Source organism: Epinephelus moara, chromosome 24 (genome assembly GCF_006386435.1).
Source record: "Epinephelus moara isolate mb chromosome 24, YSFRI_EMoa_1.0, whole genome shotgun sequence".
In the NCBI taxonomy this organism is placed as follows: domain Eukaryota; kingdom Metazoa; phylum Chordata; class Actinopteri; order Perciformes; family Serranidae; genus Epinephelus; species Epinephelus moara.
The window spans coordinates 14,706,882-14,726,392 of record NC_065529.1 but is presented as its reverse complement, the minus strand read 5'-3'; the positions used below and the strand labels follow the sequence as shown (position 1 = coordinate 14,726,392).

The 19,511-nt window shown below is 42.1% G+C and overlaps 1 protein-coding gene across 1 annotated transcript; it reads left to right on the top strand.

Moving 5' to 3' along the window:
- Positions 1 to 1,249: 1,249 nt before the first annotated feature.
- si:dkey-195m11.8 (fidgetin) lies at positions 1,250 to 18,312 on the top strand. The gene is made up of 3 exons (XM_050037195.1): positions 1,250 to 1,421; positions 2,189 to 2,403; positions 15,549 to 18,312. Exons 2-3 carry the CDS (start codon positions 2,379 to 2,381, stop codon positions 16,700 to 16,702), a joined length of 1,179 nt encoding a protein of 392 aa, XP_049893152.1. The 5' UTR covers positions 1,250 to 1,421; positions 2,189 to 2,378; the 3' UTR covers positions 16,703 to 18,312.
- Positions 18,313 to 19,511: the final 1,199 nt, after the last annotated feature.

The following is a 19,511-nucleotide window of genomic DNA, read 5'->3' as shown; positions in this document are numbered from 1 at the left end:
TTTTTTCAGTGTCCGTCAGCAAAGCAGGTAAGGGGGGGAAAGAGCTGAGCACTGCACTAGCCATTACTCCTCACCTGATGAAAGGTCCAGTAACAAGCCTCCACCTCCACTGCTATTATTGGCAACAACCATGGTACTTTTAGATAATAGTCCACTTAAGGCTCATGGGCACTTTATCTTCATAAATCAAAAGGACTGCAATCAACCACTATTGTGAGATTGGTGTAATAAAAGCATTAATTTTTGTATTATTGAGTCTAATAAAATGAAATCACAAAGGAAAGTTACAGTGTGAGCAGTGAGCGACCTCCTTCTAAAACATGGCTCACACATGTCAAACATGTGCTTGTATGTGTGTGTGTGTGTGTGTGTGTGTGTGTGTGTGTGTGTGTGTGTGTGTTTGGGATAGGGCCCAAAGCAGAAGGAGTGTGTCCTGCAGGGCCTTGGGTGTTTACAACAGAGTAACATGAGGAGTGGACCAACTTGTCCCGCCTACTCCATAACTCTAAATGCAGAACCACAGCTGTGTTTCTATGTATGAGGGACTGGGGAGCAAAATAGGGACTAGAGGGAAAGAGTTGAAAAAAAAAGCCCCTGGAAAGACAGTGAATGAGTAGATATTCAAATATAAGATATTGATAAACTGCAGGTGAAAAAAAATATACCAACTGCTTAGTCAAAGGTTTGAGGCCGATGTGGAGGTCATTTGCTGTGGCCCACGCATGTGTGCAGGCTAGTGTGTACGAGGGGGGGGTACCGCAGGAATTAGGTAATATTGACATGGTTGTTTCAACTCCACCCTCCCAACACCACTAAGATCAATGTAACAGATCAATAGAAGTCATTGACAATAACTGAACTTCTCATGTGATCAGCGAAGGAGAAAATTCAGTATTTTTCAGCAGCGTGTGTCCCACATGCTCATTCATCACACCAAAGGTCTACAATTAAAAAACAAACATGCGGTGCATACACACTCGCAGATAAGATCACCCTCGACTGCACACACAGAAAATTTGTGCACAAACACACATACACACGCAGCAGGGGGAAACAGGCTCTTCTCTGACACTGCATGATTGGTCACTTTTTCCCTCTCTCTCCCTTCCTGCTGAAATAGTTTTAACAAAAGAGAGGGAGAAGGAGGAGGAGGGGGAGGGGTGGCGTGGTTGGGGGAGGGGATGTATGTGCTGCTCTGTTGTCACTGGGCGAGGGAAAGCAAGAGGGGGGAGGGAGAAGGGAGCTAGAGGGCGAGCGAGGGAGTGTAGGAGAGAAGGATAGGGTCCCACAAGAGAGTACCAGCCTCACACACACACAAACACATACATACACATTCACGTCGGCTCCCCTGTTGTACTTTGTGGAATAGTGGATTACTTTCTAAACTGAGCCACTCATTGAGCAAATCCAGGCATGATCAGGTCAGTAACCACTTACTCACTTGTTGGAAAAGATTTAGCTTTTATCTCATTTCAGCAGTAATGACAATGTTTCTGCTGGTTCTTGCACATTCCTGTCGTTTCCAATGCTCTCTGTTCTCTCTTCACGTGTGATATGCCCTCTTATATGTGCAGCTGACTCCACTGTGCCTGCTTTACTGTCTTCATACATTTGTATGACATTCTCACTAGTTTGTCCTCTAAATGTCAAACCAGGTTACACATCTGTGCACTCTCCTGCTCTTTTTCCTCCCTCATTCATATAATCCATGTTGGACATGATAGCTTCCTTGCTCTGCAGAGTACAAAGTTCCTTTTGCTGTTGTGGTTGTGTTCAAAGGATTAGAAACCTGTCTCCGCTGGCCGTGCGGTTTCGTGGTCTGAGGGTAAAAGCCTCCTCTGTCAGGGAATTTAGCGTTCAAACTCTTGATCGGTCGCTCACACGTGCATGCACATAAACAGACTGAAAAAACAGAGGAAAGCAAAAGTGAGCACATGAGAAACTCATTATGAGTTAGTATCAGTTGCTTTCTCCAGATATTTAGTTATTTTTACAACTGTCTTTTTAAAAGGAAGTGAATTTAACATGTACCCAATGCAAACAAGTATGTTTGATTATTGGCGTTTTACAAATTTATTAATTTCTCAAAAGTTCCCTGCAATCTTACTTTGAGTGGCTGCAAAACAAACACCCTCGTCTCCTTCACTGTGTCTTACGGCTCTGACGTTGGCATGTGTGTGCTCTTCAGGTGGCAGCGTGTCAAAGCGGTGTTGAACTGTGAAATGAACCATGGAGGGGTCCGGGAGGCCAGTCACTAGCCGAGCCAACAGCCGCAGGAGAAGCAGTAGCCCGGGGAGGCCCCGCAGCATGCAGCTGGGCCCTCAATAGCACCAAGTGGACCCGGTCCTCTCCTCTTCACCTGGGGCCAAGGCTGCAGAATGCTCAGTCCTGTCACCCCATACAGTAAGTCTGCACTGCTTTGTATTATTTTGTTTACAGCCTGTGCTTGGATTGATGAGCTGTAAGGTCACGTCCAATGATGGCTCTGTTTGGCATGTTGTACGTGAAAGATGTGATGCGATTGGTCTGAGTCTGTTTTTCTGTACAGCTTCTTCTTTCGGCTCCTCTTTTGTCCATCTCCTGTGGCTCAGCAGAGGGAAGCGAGGGGCTGGGGGGGTCTCTGAGAAGTCAAGAAGGCAGATATTCTAATGGCTTTAACAGCTGAGTCTCGCATTAAGGAATTTCACAGAAAGTATTCAGTCGCTGTTTTTTCAGCCCCTCCATGAGAATAAAGTATAGTAATTTGTTTAAACAGAGAGCAGCTAAAGCAACACTGTCTGTCTTCTTTTAACAAGGAGCATGAAGATAGAGGAGTGGAGCACTTGGTTGTATTCAGAGCTGCTCTTTGAGAATGTTAAAATGTTTGTTATACATGTTTTTTTAGATGATAGCACCATCACACCTTGAGATTCTGGGGACAACCTTCATGTATGTTTATTTAAGGTGGAAAATAACATGTTTCAATGTCAAAGTGTGAATACCAAACTAGGATGGTGTTTTATGTTGAAATATTCATAAAAACACATCGTAGCATCATATTTTGTTTCCAGTGTTATCAGAGTGGACTGATATATTCTCTGTGTGTGCAACATTAGTATGTAAAAGCTGATTAAATCACCTAAATCTCTGTGACACATCACAGCACAGGCCTTGCTTGCACATGTGCTAATCACGAGAGGTTGCTATCCAGGCTGATGAATATGCTTATATTGATTGACTGGGCTATTGATTAGGCCAAGCTTTAACAGGATTACAACGCTAACCTGATTGGAATAATGCAACAGGGATTTACTGCAAGCTTTTTTATATATATTCTAAAGAGCTACACAGATGAACGGAGATAAAAAATAACAGAAATCTTGGAGGGAGAGGAAGGGAGTTTTCAAAGCGGACAGAAGTTTTTAGTAACATATGTCTGTCAAATTCCTCTTTTAAAAAGACTCACAGCATCATGATAGATTTCTTCCCACAGAAACTTCCATTACACTCAATCCTATCATGGCATTTCCCCCCTCTTTTACAAACACAACTAAAATTGTCACATTTCTTGTCCATCTGCACACAAACACACTCAAACAAGCAAACATCCAATCACCCACACCTCATTATGGGCTCTGTCCATACTGATAATCAGTGATTATTAGTAGTTTTAGCCCTTTTTAGCTGCCAGTTACCAGGGTGAAGTCATTATGTGAATGAAAGCCAGATCGTTAGTAACCCTGTGTCACCAGCTTCTCATTAGGCCTGTATAGAGGGGAAAATAAACATCACCCTCCGCCTCCATTCACACACACACAGTAGTGCTCCATCATGAAAGCTTGTTAAGTAAATTGTAGCACACCTTAGATTCTCATTACGCATCATAGTAAAGGACCTGTGCTACTGGTGGTAAAATGACAGAGATAGAGCAAAGTGAAGGGCAGATGGAGGCGACGTGAGGAGGGACTGGTCAGCTGCAGCCTGATATATGAGTGGACACAATAAGCAAAGAGGGGCCAGGCCAGCCTCTGCCACATGTTTGTATGTGTGTGTGTGTGTGTGTGTGTGTGTGTGTGTGTGTGTGTGTGAGCTAAAGCGGTGGGGGAGGGGGAAACTGACCACACAGGCTCGGACACACGGTCCTGTCTTTACTACAGCACGGAAAGAAGGAGGGAGGCTCAAGAAAAGGAAGACTAGGAGGCAAAAACAGAGTGAAAGGAAAGGAAAGAAATTAATAAAATAGAGAAAAAGAAATTAAACTAGTTTCTCTGTGGTGCTTTGAGATAAATCTGCCTGATCGGTGTGTCTGTTAAAGTTGGAAAAGCCACAGTCTGGCTTAAACTGTCATGTGATTTGTAGACAGACATGACTTGTAGGTTAGAGATGTGTAAAACTTGAGTCAGATATGGTACAGTAGTTGATTGGCTGACAGCAGTGTGGCCTGGTGGACTGTGTAGGCCTGGAGAAAAGGGGGAAGGGGAGAGAGGAGGGAGAGAGGAGGGTTTTCTCCTCAGCAGATCCTCCTGCACACTGGCTGCATTTCAGACTATGGTCATTCTTACATAACAATCTAACCCTCATGTAAGCAAGGAGGACAGAGATATATGCGGTGTGTGTCTGTAGTGCATTGACCACTACCTCACGTATATTCATACTTAATTTCTCCTCTAATGTGCTCTGTATTGATCTTACACGCAGTGGTGTGAATTAACTCTAATGCAAACAGCTGATAGGGTCATTTATCAGCACTGTAAGTAAGCATGTTCTCTCCCTCCCTTGCTTCAGCCTGAGAGTGGACAGTGCATGTAGAGCGTATGGAGAGGATATGTGCTTTGTAAATAGATCTCAGGTTGGATTCCTGGAATTCCAGCCGCCTGACTCATCCGATAGATGACCGAGGAGCTCTTCTGCCTGTTGGCCAGCTGAGGCTAAACACAGCACCAAAAGCACAATCTAGCAGTTTGCCTGAGCCTGCGTGTGCGTCTTGGTGTGTGTAGTTTCAGAGTGTCTGTCCATCCTCAGGAAATGTAAGTCTTTGTTTATTGTGAGTGAAGTAAAGAGCCCTAACAGAGGACCTTTCAGCTCCAGAGGGGTGATTTTTGTTTCCACTCCACATCTAGCCAACCAGCCGGACTAGCAAGACGCCCTCTGATGCCTCACAACCCCCAAATCCCCATTCCAGTCTGACCCTTCCCCCACACCTACTTTCATCTAATTAACCCCTAATTACTCATACTGACCACGCAGTGGACCACGAGTCGAGCGAGCCGCCACTGACGCACAGAGAGCAAGCATGACTTGCATAACTGTGCCTCCTTGAAAGAGATTTGGTGAATTGGTCCCTATATATCCCCATATCCCTGAAGATAACTCTCATTTATAAGTAATGATTAGAGCACTGAAACTGGTTTTAGTGGAAGTTGTTGACAGCCATTTGGAGAGCTGATCGAGTCAGTCCATCTCTTAATTGGATGGATCAGTCTCCAGTTTACAAAGACCCTACTCCCTGCATACATATACACACATACACTGAATATTTTACATTTTGGTGAACCCCGAGGCCATGTAGCATTCGTGCACAGATCTTGAAGAGGAGAGAGGAGGAGGAGTTTACCACGGTGCTGTTACTTTACCTCACTTCCTTCTCTGGGTAGGTTAAAGGAGACTTTCATGCTTGTGTTGGGACGATTAAGTACATGCAAACTAAAGGCAGATTTGAGTGTGAGTGTCATGGCTGCCACAATGGAGGGGACAGCGTGTTTCCCAGGGGAATTTGGTGCAGCTTACACTCGCTTCTAACCACATGTATATAACTTCAGTGTTCACTTTAGTGTCTGTGGGATTGGTCTGCTTGTAATGTTAGTATTTTTCCCTCAACTTCGTTTTTCTTGAACCCCTCTTGCCTCAACACGTTCAGCGCTCTGACAGGCCATCTCCTCTTCTGATGTAATCTCGCTCTTCTCAATAATGCTACACAAAATTATTATTTTTCATGGAGGGAAGCCATTTTGAAGCTTAAATGATCTCTTCACAGCTGTTACTGGTGTATGTGAAGAAATGGATGTGAAAGTATGCAATCATAACTGCATTTGGATTTAGAATAACTGCATAACAATAAATAGTAGCCTACAGCAACACCCTCAAATTGTTACTCAAGCACTCATCTGAGCTGTTGCAGGCAGCTGGTAAGCAAGGGAGGGGGCTGCTTAGATTATCATTCAGTTTCTTCTTTTTAGTTAGTAACTTTTGGGTTTTGAACAGACACCGATTTTTTAAGTGTCACCTCACCTTAGTTAGAGGTTAGGTGTCTGAGTTGTCTGCATAAATACAAATGTTAATTTATTACAACTGTGTCATAAAATAAACAGCAGGCAAGAAAAGGCAGAATACACCATGCTCTCTAGATACATTGTTGCTGTCAAAATCACAACTGTAATGTCAAGCATTACATAAGCAGTGTAACCATATTTTTAACAAATGTTTCAAGATGTTTAAAACATACTGAACACAGAGATTAACAGTGTAGGCATGAATTACACTGCAGGCAGGGATGTAATATAATATCTGTATGTCATGGGTATCTGCAGATAAAAGATTGAATCACATTCAGCCGGAAATGAACATTTCTGCTGATATAACAGGCCAGTAAGATTTAGACTTTAATAATGTGACTTTAAGCAGCCGAAATAGGTTGTCTATTGTCAGGTTTGTCTCAATAAGAGCATCAGCCAAGCCTGTTAACATAGGATCGATTTTACAGTTTTGTTAAAAAATGTTACATAAAAAAAAAAATATGGCACTTTTTACATGTAATCTAAGTTAAAGTAGTTTTCCTTTTTTGCCCATTTATTGTGTAAATTTTGAAGGACTTTTACTTATGTCTGCATCTGCCAGTGGGCCAACACAATAAGAGTAGGCATAATAATATGTTAATTCCACCACTGGAGAGACTTATTGTTCTCTGCAAGTAGGTGGCAAAAAAAAAAAAAAAAAAAAAGGATGTTAGGATGTGTCTATGGAGGTTTTTATTGCTCTTTCTCTGTGCTAATATGTTACTCTAGAAAAATTAGTCCTTTTTACACAGAGTTCATGCTATAGTTCTTTTACAAAGTCCCTTCTTTATGCTGCCTTTGCATTTTTATACAGAATCAAAATAATGTATCATGCTGCTACTGTCTGTGATTTTAGACAGCATGCCGGCATCATGGAAACATAAGGGGCGTTATGGGCATAACGTAACACAGCTGCGTTGGCCTGTAGTGTGACATATAACACACATGTCGGCAGCACTTTAAACCATGAAAATGGCATCAACATGGCAACAACAATCATTTACCATGTTTGTTATATGGCGGCTGATTTCATCCTCTGCTTGGAGGGTAAGGAGCACTCAAATCTAATTGTTTTCCCATTTTGCAGACATTTTCCGTCTTCATCTTCTTTGAGTTAGCTGCTAACTGCTATCAGCTACTTTTTAAATCTCCCATGGTGGGTCACATACATAGCACAACGCCAAAATGTCACACCCGTACTGCCCATGGTCCGATCCAGCCAGCTTTTTATACGAACATCATTTCAGCACTGTTGCTACCTCCGATGCCAGCTTACATGTGAGACAACTCTGTCCCCCCATTCCGCAACTGTACCTTTTGAACAGAACGGTGAGGCGGAATTACCACCTTGAAGAGGTGGTGTAAAAGGGGCTATTGAGTAACTGCACACTATATTGCTATATTACAGTGGCGTTTGACTGTAGTGTGTCTGTAGATCACCAAACAGTAGAAGTGATCGTTTTAATAGCTCTGTACAGCAATAGAAAGTTAGAGCCTACACAGTATTACAAATGACCTTGGCACACATAAGAACATTGTAGTGACAGCCCAATAAATTTTTTTCTATATTAACCAAATGGTCTGAAAGATATAACTTAAGTTCTTTTTCCTGTTTCACTGGTTTTCTCATCCCTGTGAGACTCCCCTTCCCCTCTGATGTGTCTGATAGCCACACTGCTGCAAGACAAAGAGACACCACTGGTGCTGGTCGACAGTATGATAATCACGTTGATTAAGAAAAGCTGTCATAATACCAAGCCGGCTTAGTACTCATCTTTGCCTCTTGGTAAGCCAAGCATTGCCATGAATGATGGGGTGTTTCCAAGCTTCAAGCCAACATGAGGTGCTAGATTAGGGGTTAGGGGCTTCCTCACTCATCCCACCTAATACCCAAACCCTGTTCTCTAATATCCTCACTTGGACACAGATGTCTGATGCTACAGCACTTGTGAACAGTAAGAGGTTTTAATCTGTCGCAAGAATTCACATTTCATCTTATAAAGAAGGGTTAAAAAAATCTAAGACTATCTTTACTGTATACACAGAGTAAAATGCTATAAGGGACTATAACTTTAATATAACTGAGTGTGCTATATCAGCAGTGTTGTGCAGGTTTACACTTCTCAAGAGGTAACTCAAAGTTCAGTTCACACAGTTTAAAATGAATTAGTTCACATTCATAGTTCATAATTTGAATAGTTCATAATTTGCAATGAATTGTCATTGTTTTTTCAGACCCAGCAGGCACAATTTGCATAAAAATGTGAGATTTTTCACTTGGAATCTGTACTGATTTGTTCATAAAACTCCCTCAAATATTCTTATGAACCGGCTTCACCAGACCCAGAAGCTGCGTTGCCTGAATTGCCAGTTGTACTAGCCATGCAGGTGTTGTGTCAAAGTCTGTTCCACAGCTGAGCAGTGTTTCCCTCCTGTTAAAATGCATCAGTGCCACCCTCTGTGGTTTTGTATGTTATGTAAAGGAAAATTTTTGGTTTAGATTTAGGTAGGGGGAAACTGTCTTTGACACAGCAGCGGCATGCTGGATGCCTTAAATCCTCTGATGCCATAAAACACAGTGTGTGAGTGTTGGTAACGGTCATGACGTGAACAATGCCCATGTTTACATTCATTAGTTGCAAATTCATATGTGCAGTTCACTGTTTACTGAAAACATGAGCATGTTCAATAAATGCTCGACACAAAATGTTGGTCAGCTGAAACAGAGCAAGGTTGTATGTAGAGTTACAGTAACAAACCATAGTGTCTAATTGTGAGACATCTCATTCATTTTTACAGAACGGAACTGTAATAATTAATCACATTACATAGTAGATCTACTATGTACATTTTTATGTACTTTTATTCAGAGAAACATCTGCCAATAAATAAAAAAAAATATCTTTCAAAATGAAATAGGTTTGACACTGAACTGATCACCGGCATTAATGCATAAGTCAGCACAGCTTTAAACAGTCTTATTTGTTAATTAATTTGTTAATGTTTCTCTGTCAGGGATCGGAGAGTCATAGTAAGAGGGGGGGTGGTGGGTTTACACACACTGTAGATACGCATGGCGTGGCTCGTGGGGCCCGGCCCTCCTGGGCTGGGGGTTGGACCCAGGGAGCCCATTTACATCATGGTGGTGTTGCTGGGTTCCCGGTGTTTGGGGGTTCCCGTGGCCCTGTGGCGGGTGGGCCGGGTGGCGCCCTGGGGGCTCTGTGGGTTCCTGCCGGGGGGCGGTCCGCGTTGGGTGTGGGTGGGCGGGCCCTCCTGCCCCGCCTGTCTGGGGTGTGTCTCTGGCTCTCTGGGGGTGCCGGCCATTGCTGCCCCGGGTCCTTGGGCCTGCGTGGTGTCCTGCGGCCTCTGCGGCTCCCTGGTCTTGGGGTCTGGGCGCTCCTGTGGTCTTGGGGTGCCATACCGCCCCCCTTCCCCCGCAGGGCTGGCCCTGGTCCCTGGTGATGGTTTTCATAAACACATTGGGAGGGTTCAAATACACGCATGCACGTTCGATACTTCAGCTCCGTGACGCATCGCAAAGAACCGATGGGATCACTCCAAAGGGGCCCACTTGCTTCTCAAACCTACCACACCGCGCTGGCAACTCTTCTCTACAATCGGGCTTTCCCCCTCCACCAAGACTCTCACATTTTTGGTGTTCAGTATAGACTTCTCTTTTGTTTTTGTTTTTCAGTACAGTATAGTAGACATGTATATGTTTATTTTTGATAATCTGCATGGAGCACAACCACCTCAAGGCCACAATACATCAGCTACACTGCCTGTGTTTGTTTTGTTTGTTTGTTTATTTGTTTGTTTGTTTTTCCTCCTTCTTCTCTGCATGCACTGTCACTATATAACTCAGGACTTAAGCACCTGCCCCCTCCCCCTTGCTTGTTTCCTTACTTTACCCTTGACACACTTTGGTGTATCACGGCCCTCTCTGGCTCATATCAGGAAGTTTTTCCAATAAAGGCTGTTAGGCTAGTCTCCAGGGAGGGTGGGTGACGGTCACAACCACGCATTATGGGTATAAAATACTTGACTGCAAGATTAACAGTGCATCAAAAAAAAGAAAAAAATAAATAAATAAATAAATAAACAGTCTTATTTTGTAGCCATATATTTGTAACTGCGTAATTAATGTCTATTTATGTTTACATTAGCATCATCCTTTTGCCTTATTGCACAATAATTATACACTGAATAAAGTCTTCTTCTAAGTTACAAGCTAACTGGCAACATAAGGAGTAAGCTCAGCAGTGGTGATGTTTCTTTAATTCTGGTCCATGACTGTCAGATTGTCACACAGCACCGACACTCCCATAAGCCTTGTGTGCTCTAATCCTTCATTAGTCTGGTTTCCTCAGTCTGGTCCTTAACTCATCCAGACCCTCCAGTTAACTCTTCTACAGTCTAACCTCAGAGTGATCCTCAGTTTTTTACATTACTCCGCTGTGTTCCGATGAGGATTCCAGACACATTAGATTACTGCGCTCTAATATGTCTTGGGTAGATTATGGACCTTTGGGTGAAGACTGGGTGAGAGGAGTAGATTGAAGGCAAAGCGGCAAACGAATGGCTCATGCCTGCAATCAGCATGACCAGTGAGTATTAATCTGATGACCCAGTATGTGTGTCTGTCCATTTGCATGATGCTAGGATTCAAACAAGTGGTAAATGCTGCCATGTTTTTTAGCACAAAGTTTTTGTTTCTTCACACACTGATGGACTTTACATCGCGGATGAATGCTCTGTAAGTCTGAAAGATGTTTGTATTCATTAAAGCAGTTTTAATCAAATTAATATAATGTATTAAGAATTTGGCTAAAGTCTGCAAAGAGCTGCGGACAGATTCTCATTGGGATCGGCAGATAAAACCTTCTTTAAATACAGAGAGTCATTTGATAATACAATAATTGTTGCGACCACCCACCACAGGTCAACACTACCCCATGACTGAATTCACCACATAATGTTAGCTACAGCAGCTGTGTAGTTGACTCAGCAAATGCTATTTGTTGGAAATTTAATGTGACTGACTAACCAGCTATTTCATTTAAATGATCGGACATTACCTAACTAAAGGTAACGTGAATATACCTTTCATACTTATCCTCGTCTGTAAACATAATTTCTACCTTATTCACGTCAGATAGATTTGTATCGACAATATATTACCGCACGTTACTTCACAACGTCATCAAAGTCTGTCTTTTGTCATTATTTAGATTGAGAAACAGAAGAAATTACAAACTGTGGATATAAAACATGTAGTAAGTATTGACGACAGTTGAGGCTTTGGTTTTGTCTATTTATCCTGTTTACACTGTCAGCTAAAACACTTACAAAATGTTTTGAACTGTCTGCACAGAGAATCTGACATGCTCCTAACCAGAATTAAGATTTCTGATGGTTTAATGTATTGACATTATGTTGATTATAATTGTTTTAAATCTACCTCCGATTTGTCAAATGTTCTGCTGTTGGGTAAACAGCACTTAACAAATGGTTTCTTCAACTTAAACTTCATGAGCACACTTCATACCAGATTTACACCAAAAAAAAATCTGAAACAGTTTTATTGTTAGAGACAAATTTTCAATGTCGGAATAAAATCATCATAATTTTGCTAGAGTTTTGGCATGCTTCTGTGATCTCAATCGTTTGGTGTTAGGTGGTGATAAAACTCAGTCTGAACTGTCTCAAGTCAGTCTTTTTATCATCCTGACGTTCCAATAAAATCAAACATGTTAAATAATCTCACAAGTTTTAGCATGGATGTATACCTGGGTACAGCATTGAACCCCAATCATTACCATGAAAGTTGCTCAGTGGCAGATGAAGCCAAAAATGCTCAGTTACCATGGAATGAAAGTACCCAGATATTTCAGCATAGTGGGGTTCATAGAGCAAGCACACTAGAGACTTACGGCCGCAAAACATAGCCGAATGCAGCCACGTGGCCAACTTCAATCAGCTGAGTGACTGACTTCCTGTTTAATGCTCCACTAACTTGAATTGGGATAATTGGTTTTTGGTCCAAGCTCATGGAAACAGAGAAGTTTCCAATGTTCAATGACATGAACATTGTCAACAACTTCCTCCAGCATCAAACAGGAAATAGCAAACTGGGAAGACACAAAACATGGAGGGGTCTGTTTTCATGTAAAATCATGAATGAAAATTTATATTTGGTGTAGTCATACATATATGATTAAATCGAGCAATCTTCAGCTGAAACATACAGTTAGTTCGTTGGTTAAAACAAGCAGAATGTTTAAGCAAACAGTCCAGTCACTAACGTTAGCTTGCAAAACGCCCCACTGAGAACAGTGTTAAGATAGGTAGCTATGGCATAAACCATACTGACTGGGGATTTCAAGGGCTGCAGCAATTTCTGTCCACTTTTTTCCCACTTCAAGCTAGCAATCGTGCAAATAGTGGCCGTGCATAATCTTATAGTCTGTGACTAACAACACTCTGACCTATGACAAATGGTCTTTAGATGTAAGAAGGTGTTGGACTTTGGTACTGTGAAAGCATTTTCAAAGTATTTAAGTGTATGGTAGGGATTTGAGTGATACTCTCATACATTAGGGTGGCAGAGAAGATGATGCTTATCTTGTTGCCAGAATACCCAAAGCTAAACGTTGAAACTTTTTATGTAAAAAGTTGACACCTTTCTCTTCAGCCTAGAACTAGGGAGGTGACATGTAGAGTTTATAAAGACACAGGTTTTTTGCTGTTTCCTCAGTTGAATTCTAGTGTGTGGTATATGTTCATTGAGAGGAAATATTCAGTCAAGTTAATTTTACCCATATAGATCAAAATCACAATTTTGCCTCAAAGAGCTTTACAATCTGTTCAACATATTACACTATCATTATAAAACCTAAATCAGGAGGAGAAAGAATCCCACGCTCAGGAAGTGATGATCATACAGAGGAAAAAACCTTAACATCGACAGAAAATACAAGGAGATAAATACTTCCTCATGAGATGTTATAATGGTGTCTTTCATGTAAACATTTAGTATATTTCTTCAGGTTTTTCAGAAGGACTTTGGGCTCTGATATTGTCTAAAAATGACTGAACCTTCAGGGTCTGTAATGAGAAATGTTAATAACAGGCTTCACAGTAGGCACTGTGGTTCAGGGTTAGGGGACTTAAGGGCTCCCTAACCCTGTGCCCAGAAGACCCATCAAGTAATCCAGCCTTGATCTGTAGATTACTGTGAAATACAATGATTCAACACCCTCTGGTCAGGGTTAAGTATTTTCCTGGATCAAGATATACAGTTTTTTGATTCTTAACTACATAAGTATCTCTCTTAGATCTTTCTGTTGAGCATTTATTTGTGGCACGGTATTTACACAGGTATGACTGTGTGTTGGTGGTAATATGCCAATCATGTTTTTGTGCCCGGGATGTGCACCTTGACGAGTCAGAATTCCCAGAGGGATAGGGATTTCTCTGATCCAGGGTGGAGCTTGGGCTGGTCAAGAGCGCTGCGATCCCTGGATTGGATGAGTGGGATTATTGGGTTGAAGGCTCATTTAATTTAGGGATCAACATGTGGCCCATTTGAGGCCCATCTGGTGGTCCTAGTGGACATGTGACACAACCTGACATAATCCACATGTAGACCGTTTCAGACCAGACGTGTGAGCGAGTAAGTATGTATAGAAACACCTACCACTGCTGCTATTATTCCCTGTTTTTTTTCCTAATGCAGCTTTTGAAAACAGGCATGGCCCAATTCCTAAAACATCTGGATGAGCAGGGGCTTGAATGAAGCTGAAACTATATAGTCGATTACGCGATGGACAGACAATTAATGAGCAATTATTTTGACTATTATCATTTTCTTCAAGCAAAAATACTAATTAGTTTTTGATTCCAGCTTCTCCAATGTGAGAATTTGCTGTTTTCTTCTGTTTTAAATATCACTGTAGAATGTAAATTTCTTTTGGTTTTCAGACAGCTCTGGTCGGTTTTACTGGGCATTTTTCCTCATTTTATCAAAACAACAATTTATCAGTAGGTCAAAAGAATTACTGGCAAATTACTCAAAGATGAAATTAAACGTTAGTCGCAACCCTATCCTAAATCAAAGCTGAAGTCATGAAACTATCATAATATGTTTGATTGCAACATGCTGTTTTCTGACAAAATGAAGAAAAAACATTCCTTGAAGTGTAAGGATTATTTTCAAAAAGAAAGAATGAATGAATAGACCTCATTTATTCAGAAGTCGTTTTAATTCTGCAAAACTGAGAAGAAAGTGTTAAAAATTGCAGAGACTGCAAAAGGACAGAAAAAAGTCACAAAGGAAAGATATTTATGCCTGTCTGCATTACTAGAGAATGTACCATGATTTTGTTACCACTTTATTGATAACATATGAGGCACTAACTTCTTCCTCTGTCCAGTGCTGTTGTAGAGAAGCCTCAGGCCTGGGGTCAGGACAGTTTAATAATACTCTGCAATGCCTGGAATGTCAGCCTAATGCCAGTTCAAAAAGACAAGGCCTGCAAAAGCCAATCAAAGCCCCCGACCACTAAACCAGTGGATTACTCTGTTTGTGTAAATGTGCATGCATAATCACACATGGCACATGAAAATCTGACTTTTTTGACTGCTCAATCAATCTGTGTATTTGTAAAAGTGTTTTCAGATACACTAGTCCGGTCTCTATGTGTTGTATGATGAAAAGCTACTCTGACACCCCCCCACCACCACCACCACCACCTCCTATTCCCCCTGTTCAGCAGACCCCTGAGGTTTGGGCCGAATTAGATCACACGCTCGGTGGGGGTGGCTCTGTGGACTAAGAGAGTCACTGAGACAACAATGGCCCTAATGTGAGAGAGGCAAAGGCAGCGGGCAGCTCACAGGCTGATAGAGGCTTATCGCCGTGGAGACCAGGCTGGGGGCTATGTTTCTCGGCTTCACATAAAGATTAGAACAGTTGTCCCCTGCCTGGATGAAACTGTGTAGAAGAGCACAGGCTAAGCATTGACATGATTCTGGAAAAGGGTCAGCGAGCTGATGTGATTATGAGGGCAGATATTCATGAGGCTGGACTCATAGCTTGCTTGTGAGTTTTTGAAGACAGGGGAGGTAAAACACCTAAAATAACTGGGCTACACAAATTACTGCACTGCTAATTTGAAACATCTGATACGTAATTTCGCAATTGTCTGGACTAACTCAGCTTCTCGTTTCTGTCAGGTTTGTTGAAGATGCACTGGTCCCCGGAGCACGCCGCCCCCTTATCTCAGTGGCCTGAGCAGCACCTAGATGTCACCTCTACCACCTCACCACCGTCTGCCCACAAACACGACCCCTATGCTACAGCTGCTCGCCGCAGCTATGCCCCTGCAGGTTATCCTTGGGCAAGTGATGACATCTCTGCCCTTACTGCTTCTTCTCTGCTGAAACGCTATGCTGAGAAGTACTCAGGCTTGGAGCTGTCCTATGAACGCCCTCCTACAGGGGCATACTCAGAGCCTGGAACTTTCCTAAAAACTGAATCTGAGCCATGGGCTCTGGGTCAGGGCATGGAGTGTTACCCTGGACTAGAAGCATTAACTGGCACAAAGGTCGGCTCTGCATCAGTGGGCATCCCAGCCACAGGAAGTGTGACAGTAGTGAGCAGTAACTTGGCCTCCGAGCCAGGCTACAGTGGCGCTGGCTCCTGCAGTACCCCATCATCTCAGGAATATCCTCCTGCCTACAACAGCACCTACCTGTCCTCAGGATACTGCCCTCAGTCCAGCGCAGCACTTCCGCCTGCCCCCCTACACTCTTTGCAGGCTGCACCTACTCTTGTGCCCAGCTACAGCGCCAGCACTCCAGTCTACAACTACCCTCCAGGCTGCTATCCCCAAACCAGCCTGTCGTCTGGATACAGCCACCCCAGTGCCTCCTACCTTCCCCCTGGGATTAGTGCCCCCACTCCTCTGGCCCCTAGACCCACAATGGTGGGGGGCAGTTACAGCTACCCATCTCACAGCCTTGGAGGGAGCTCCGATGGAGGGGTGCCACTGAAACGTAAGGCCTTTGAGATGGCAGAGGAAGGACAGGAGGCTGGAGAGGTGGAGGGATCACGCTACAGAAAGTATGGCAATGGCCATGGAAACAGTCATGGCAAAGGGCACGGTAATGGCTACGACATGAGCGGTTCGGCCTCTGACCCACAGGCCTACAAACCAGGAAAGCCCATGATGTCACCCCCTTATGGCGGGGCAGGGGACTACAGCCCACCATCAAGCCTAGCAGGAGAGAGCGTGTCAGGGGAGCACAACTTTCCTCAGCAACAGAGAATGTCTATGAAGATACCCGCATCGCACACACGATCTGAGGACCCCACTGCAGGGCGCTGACAACACTGGTTGGACATGAGAGGATTCTTGCGCTCTTTGAAACCAACCAGGGTTCTCAATCATGACAGACTTGGGGGGAATAAAGTTGGATTTGTCAATGAAAGGTTTAGTTTCACTAACAGACACAAGAGGGCACAAGACTGGGATTTCTTGTGCATCTTTAACATTTTCATTATTAATGTTTTTCCAAAGATTCACAGGGGCATTTTGCTCCGTAAGGTTATGGTAAGTTTTAGGGGTTAAGGTAAGGCATTCTAAACATAACTAGCGTTAAGACAGTCTAAACATGTGAGTGTCTGTTTCTCTCAGGATCCTATTTATTTCCTCTCTGCTACTGCGGCAGCAGCACTGCAATGTTGCTGCTTTAGAAATTGGTGTAATTATTTGTGGCCATTATGTATGCAAAAGGCCTTTGACTGCAATACGTTCTACCACAAAAATCATTACCGACCAAAAAGTAAGGAGAGCAATAACTGAAATGGTGAGGTTGCCATAGTACTTCAGCACAATCACTGCTTCTTTACACAGCTCTCTAAGTCTCTAACTCTAAGGCTCGGTCTGTCACCTGGCCTCGAGAAATGAATGTTTTCCTGCTCAGCACTCGCTTTCCCCCCAAACTTGACTTGTCTTTTCAGTTTCCTTAACCTCTTCTTGTCATGGTCTTTATCGTATTCTATCCTCGGGTCCTGCTTCTTGTTCTCAACCTTTTTCATTACTGAACAACTTTTTATTTTTGTCCAGTTTATACATAACAAGCTGCTTATCAAATGATTACATAGTATACATGAAGCCGCCCTCTAAAATAGTTTTGATGTAAAGAAAGAGTGGGGAAATGAATCGAAGATTTTATGTTCATTTGTTCAAACGTATTAAGCGTTCACTCAATGACAGCATATATGCAGACAGTCTTCAAAGCGTGTTGTTTACTTGCAGATTTCTGCTGATCCTAAACCTAGCAGGTATATTTTCAAAAAATCTGTGAATAACAGTGCAACTTACACCTTAATACTCAAAGTAAAAAGAAGTAATGACTATACAAATCAACCAATCAACCAAAAATCAAACAGCAATGTAGAAGTTTGCATACTGCTAACATTCACTCAGAGAGGCTTAAAGGCACGTAAGCCTGTTTTTATTTTCTGTTTGGATGCACAGCCCAGACTGAGAGGCATACAGATCTCAATGGAGGATAAATGCTTCTGAGTGCCTCAAATAATTGTCGCTTAACATTACATTCTTGATGAAGATCCACCTGCCCGTCTGCAACAGGATTTACTTTTTTTTAATATGCATTCTCTTTACTTTTGCCTCTCAAAAGGATGATTTATAGTCATGTTATTGAATACTCAGGAAAAATATTGTTACCTCAGAATGATAAAATAAGAATGTATGTTATTACCTTAGGGTGTTTGTAGGGAGCTTTATGGAGCAAGATGAAAACAGAGCCATGGCTTTTATTAAGAGCAAAACATACTCTGAACACTTCAGGGAAACAATGAACTTACAAGGCCTTTGATACTAGTAGAAAATGCACATACACACACATGCATACACACACACACACACACACACACACACACACACACACACACACACACACACACACACACTGCTTCTTAGCTCTGGGAAAATTAAACTTGAGGTTTTTGTACCAAGGCCTGAAATGTTGAATGTAATTCAGATATTTTTTTTAAAAGAACAATACATGCCATAATGTACATCAATGGTGTTTTTAGATATATGAAACATATTTTCTTCATGTATAGATGTAATTCTCTTCTAGGTTTTGGTGGAGAATTGAATGACATGTTAAGTGTTAGTGTAGTTAGCGGTGGGAAAACGGTTTTTGTGGACAAACTGTCAAAAACAAAGCACTCCTGATAAACAACTTTTGACATATCAAGACGTACACATGCTACAGTATATGCTTTATAATAGGTGTTTATTAAATGTCTTAATAAAGTGTCCAGTCTCCATTTTCCCATATCAGTATTTTAAAACTGCTGACAGTGTCACCAGGCAATCAGCTTGATTTCAACTCTAACATGAGGCCATGAAGAAGGGAGAAGTTAAAAATTTACCAAGTATGTGCACTGTCAGAAACTATGTACAGTTACAGCCGTAAACATTTGTTTTTTTGCCAAGTTATAGCTTTGTTCCTCCTCTATGTCACCCCTTCATCAGTTGTGCCATACTATTATTTTGTTAAAATCAAACAAAATTCTTGCCTAAAAGCCTGCCCAGAGTGGATCCCCTTTAATAGTAAGATTTAGGCTGAAATGCAGCTTCAGATTTAGTCTGAAATTAAATGTGATTAAAAGTATTTTAATTTGGAAATATAAGCACATTCATAAAATTGAACTTACTCAGAATGTGGTTGAGTGTGAAAAATAAACCTCACACAAAGCTTTAGCTTCAAAGAAATTCTGGAGAAAAGAAAACAGATTAAAGAAAAGGTGTTACACAAATAATATTGTTTGTTACCCCCAGATTTTAAAAGTATTTCAGCGCTTAGCTACAACAATTGAATGCTCTTCAATGCCACACAAAGAATGTGCATTACATGTACCTACACACTGCAACAAACGACAGTGTTTGCTGTTTCTTGGTGTTACTCTGATTCATTGAAGTAAGTGGAGTTGAATTTGTCCAGCTGATGGCAAATGGCATTTCAGTGTTATCTCCGTTATCCAGTTGTACTTTTGTTGTATCTTGTACATTCTCTGTAACCAATTCTACCTCATTTTGAAGACATTGTACATGGAAATATTTATTTCATGTCATTTCACATGCCAGTTTAACGAGCAAT

What these genes read in the sequence shown, in the direction of transcription:
- si:dkey-195m11.8 (XM_050037195.1), top strand. Translation starts at nt 2,379, where the DNA reads ATGCTCAGTCCTGTCACCCCATACA. An exon ending in CAGTCCTGTCACCCCATACA is followed by an intron (nt 2,404 to 15,548) that starts GTAAGTCTGCAC and finishes CGTTTCTGTCAG; the next exon opens with GTTTGTTGAAGATGCACTGG.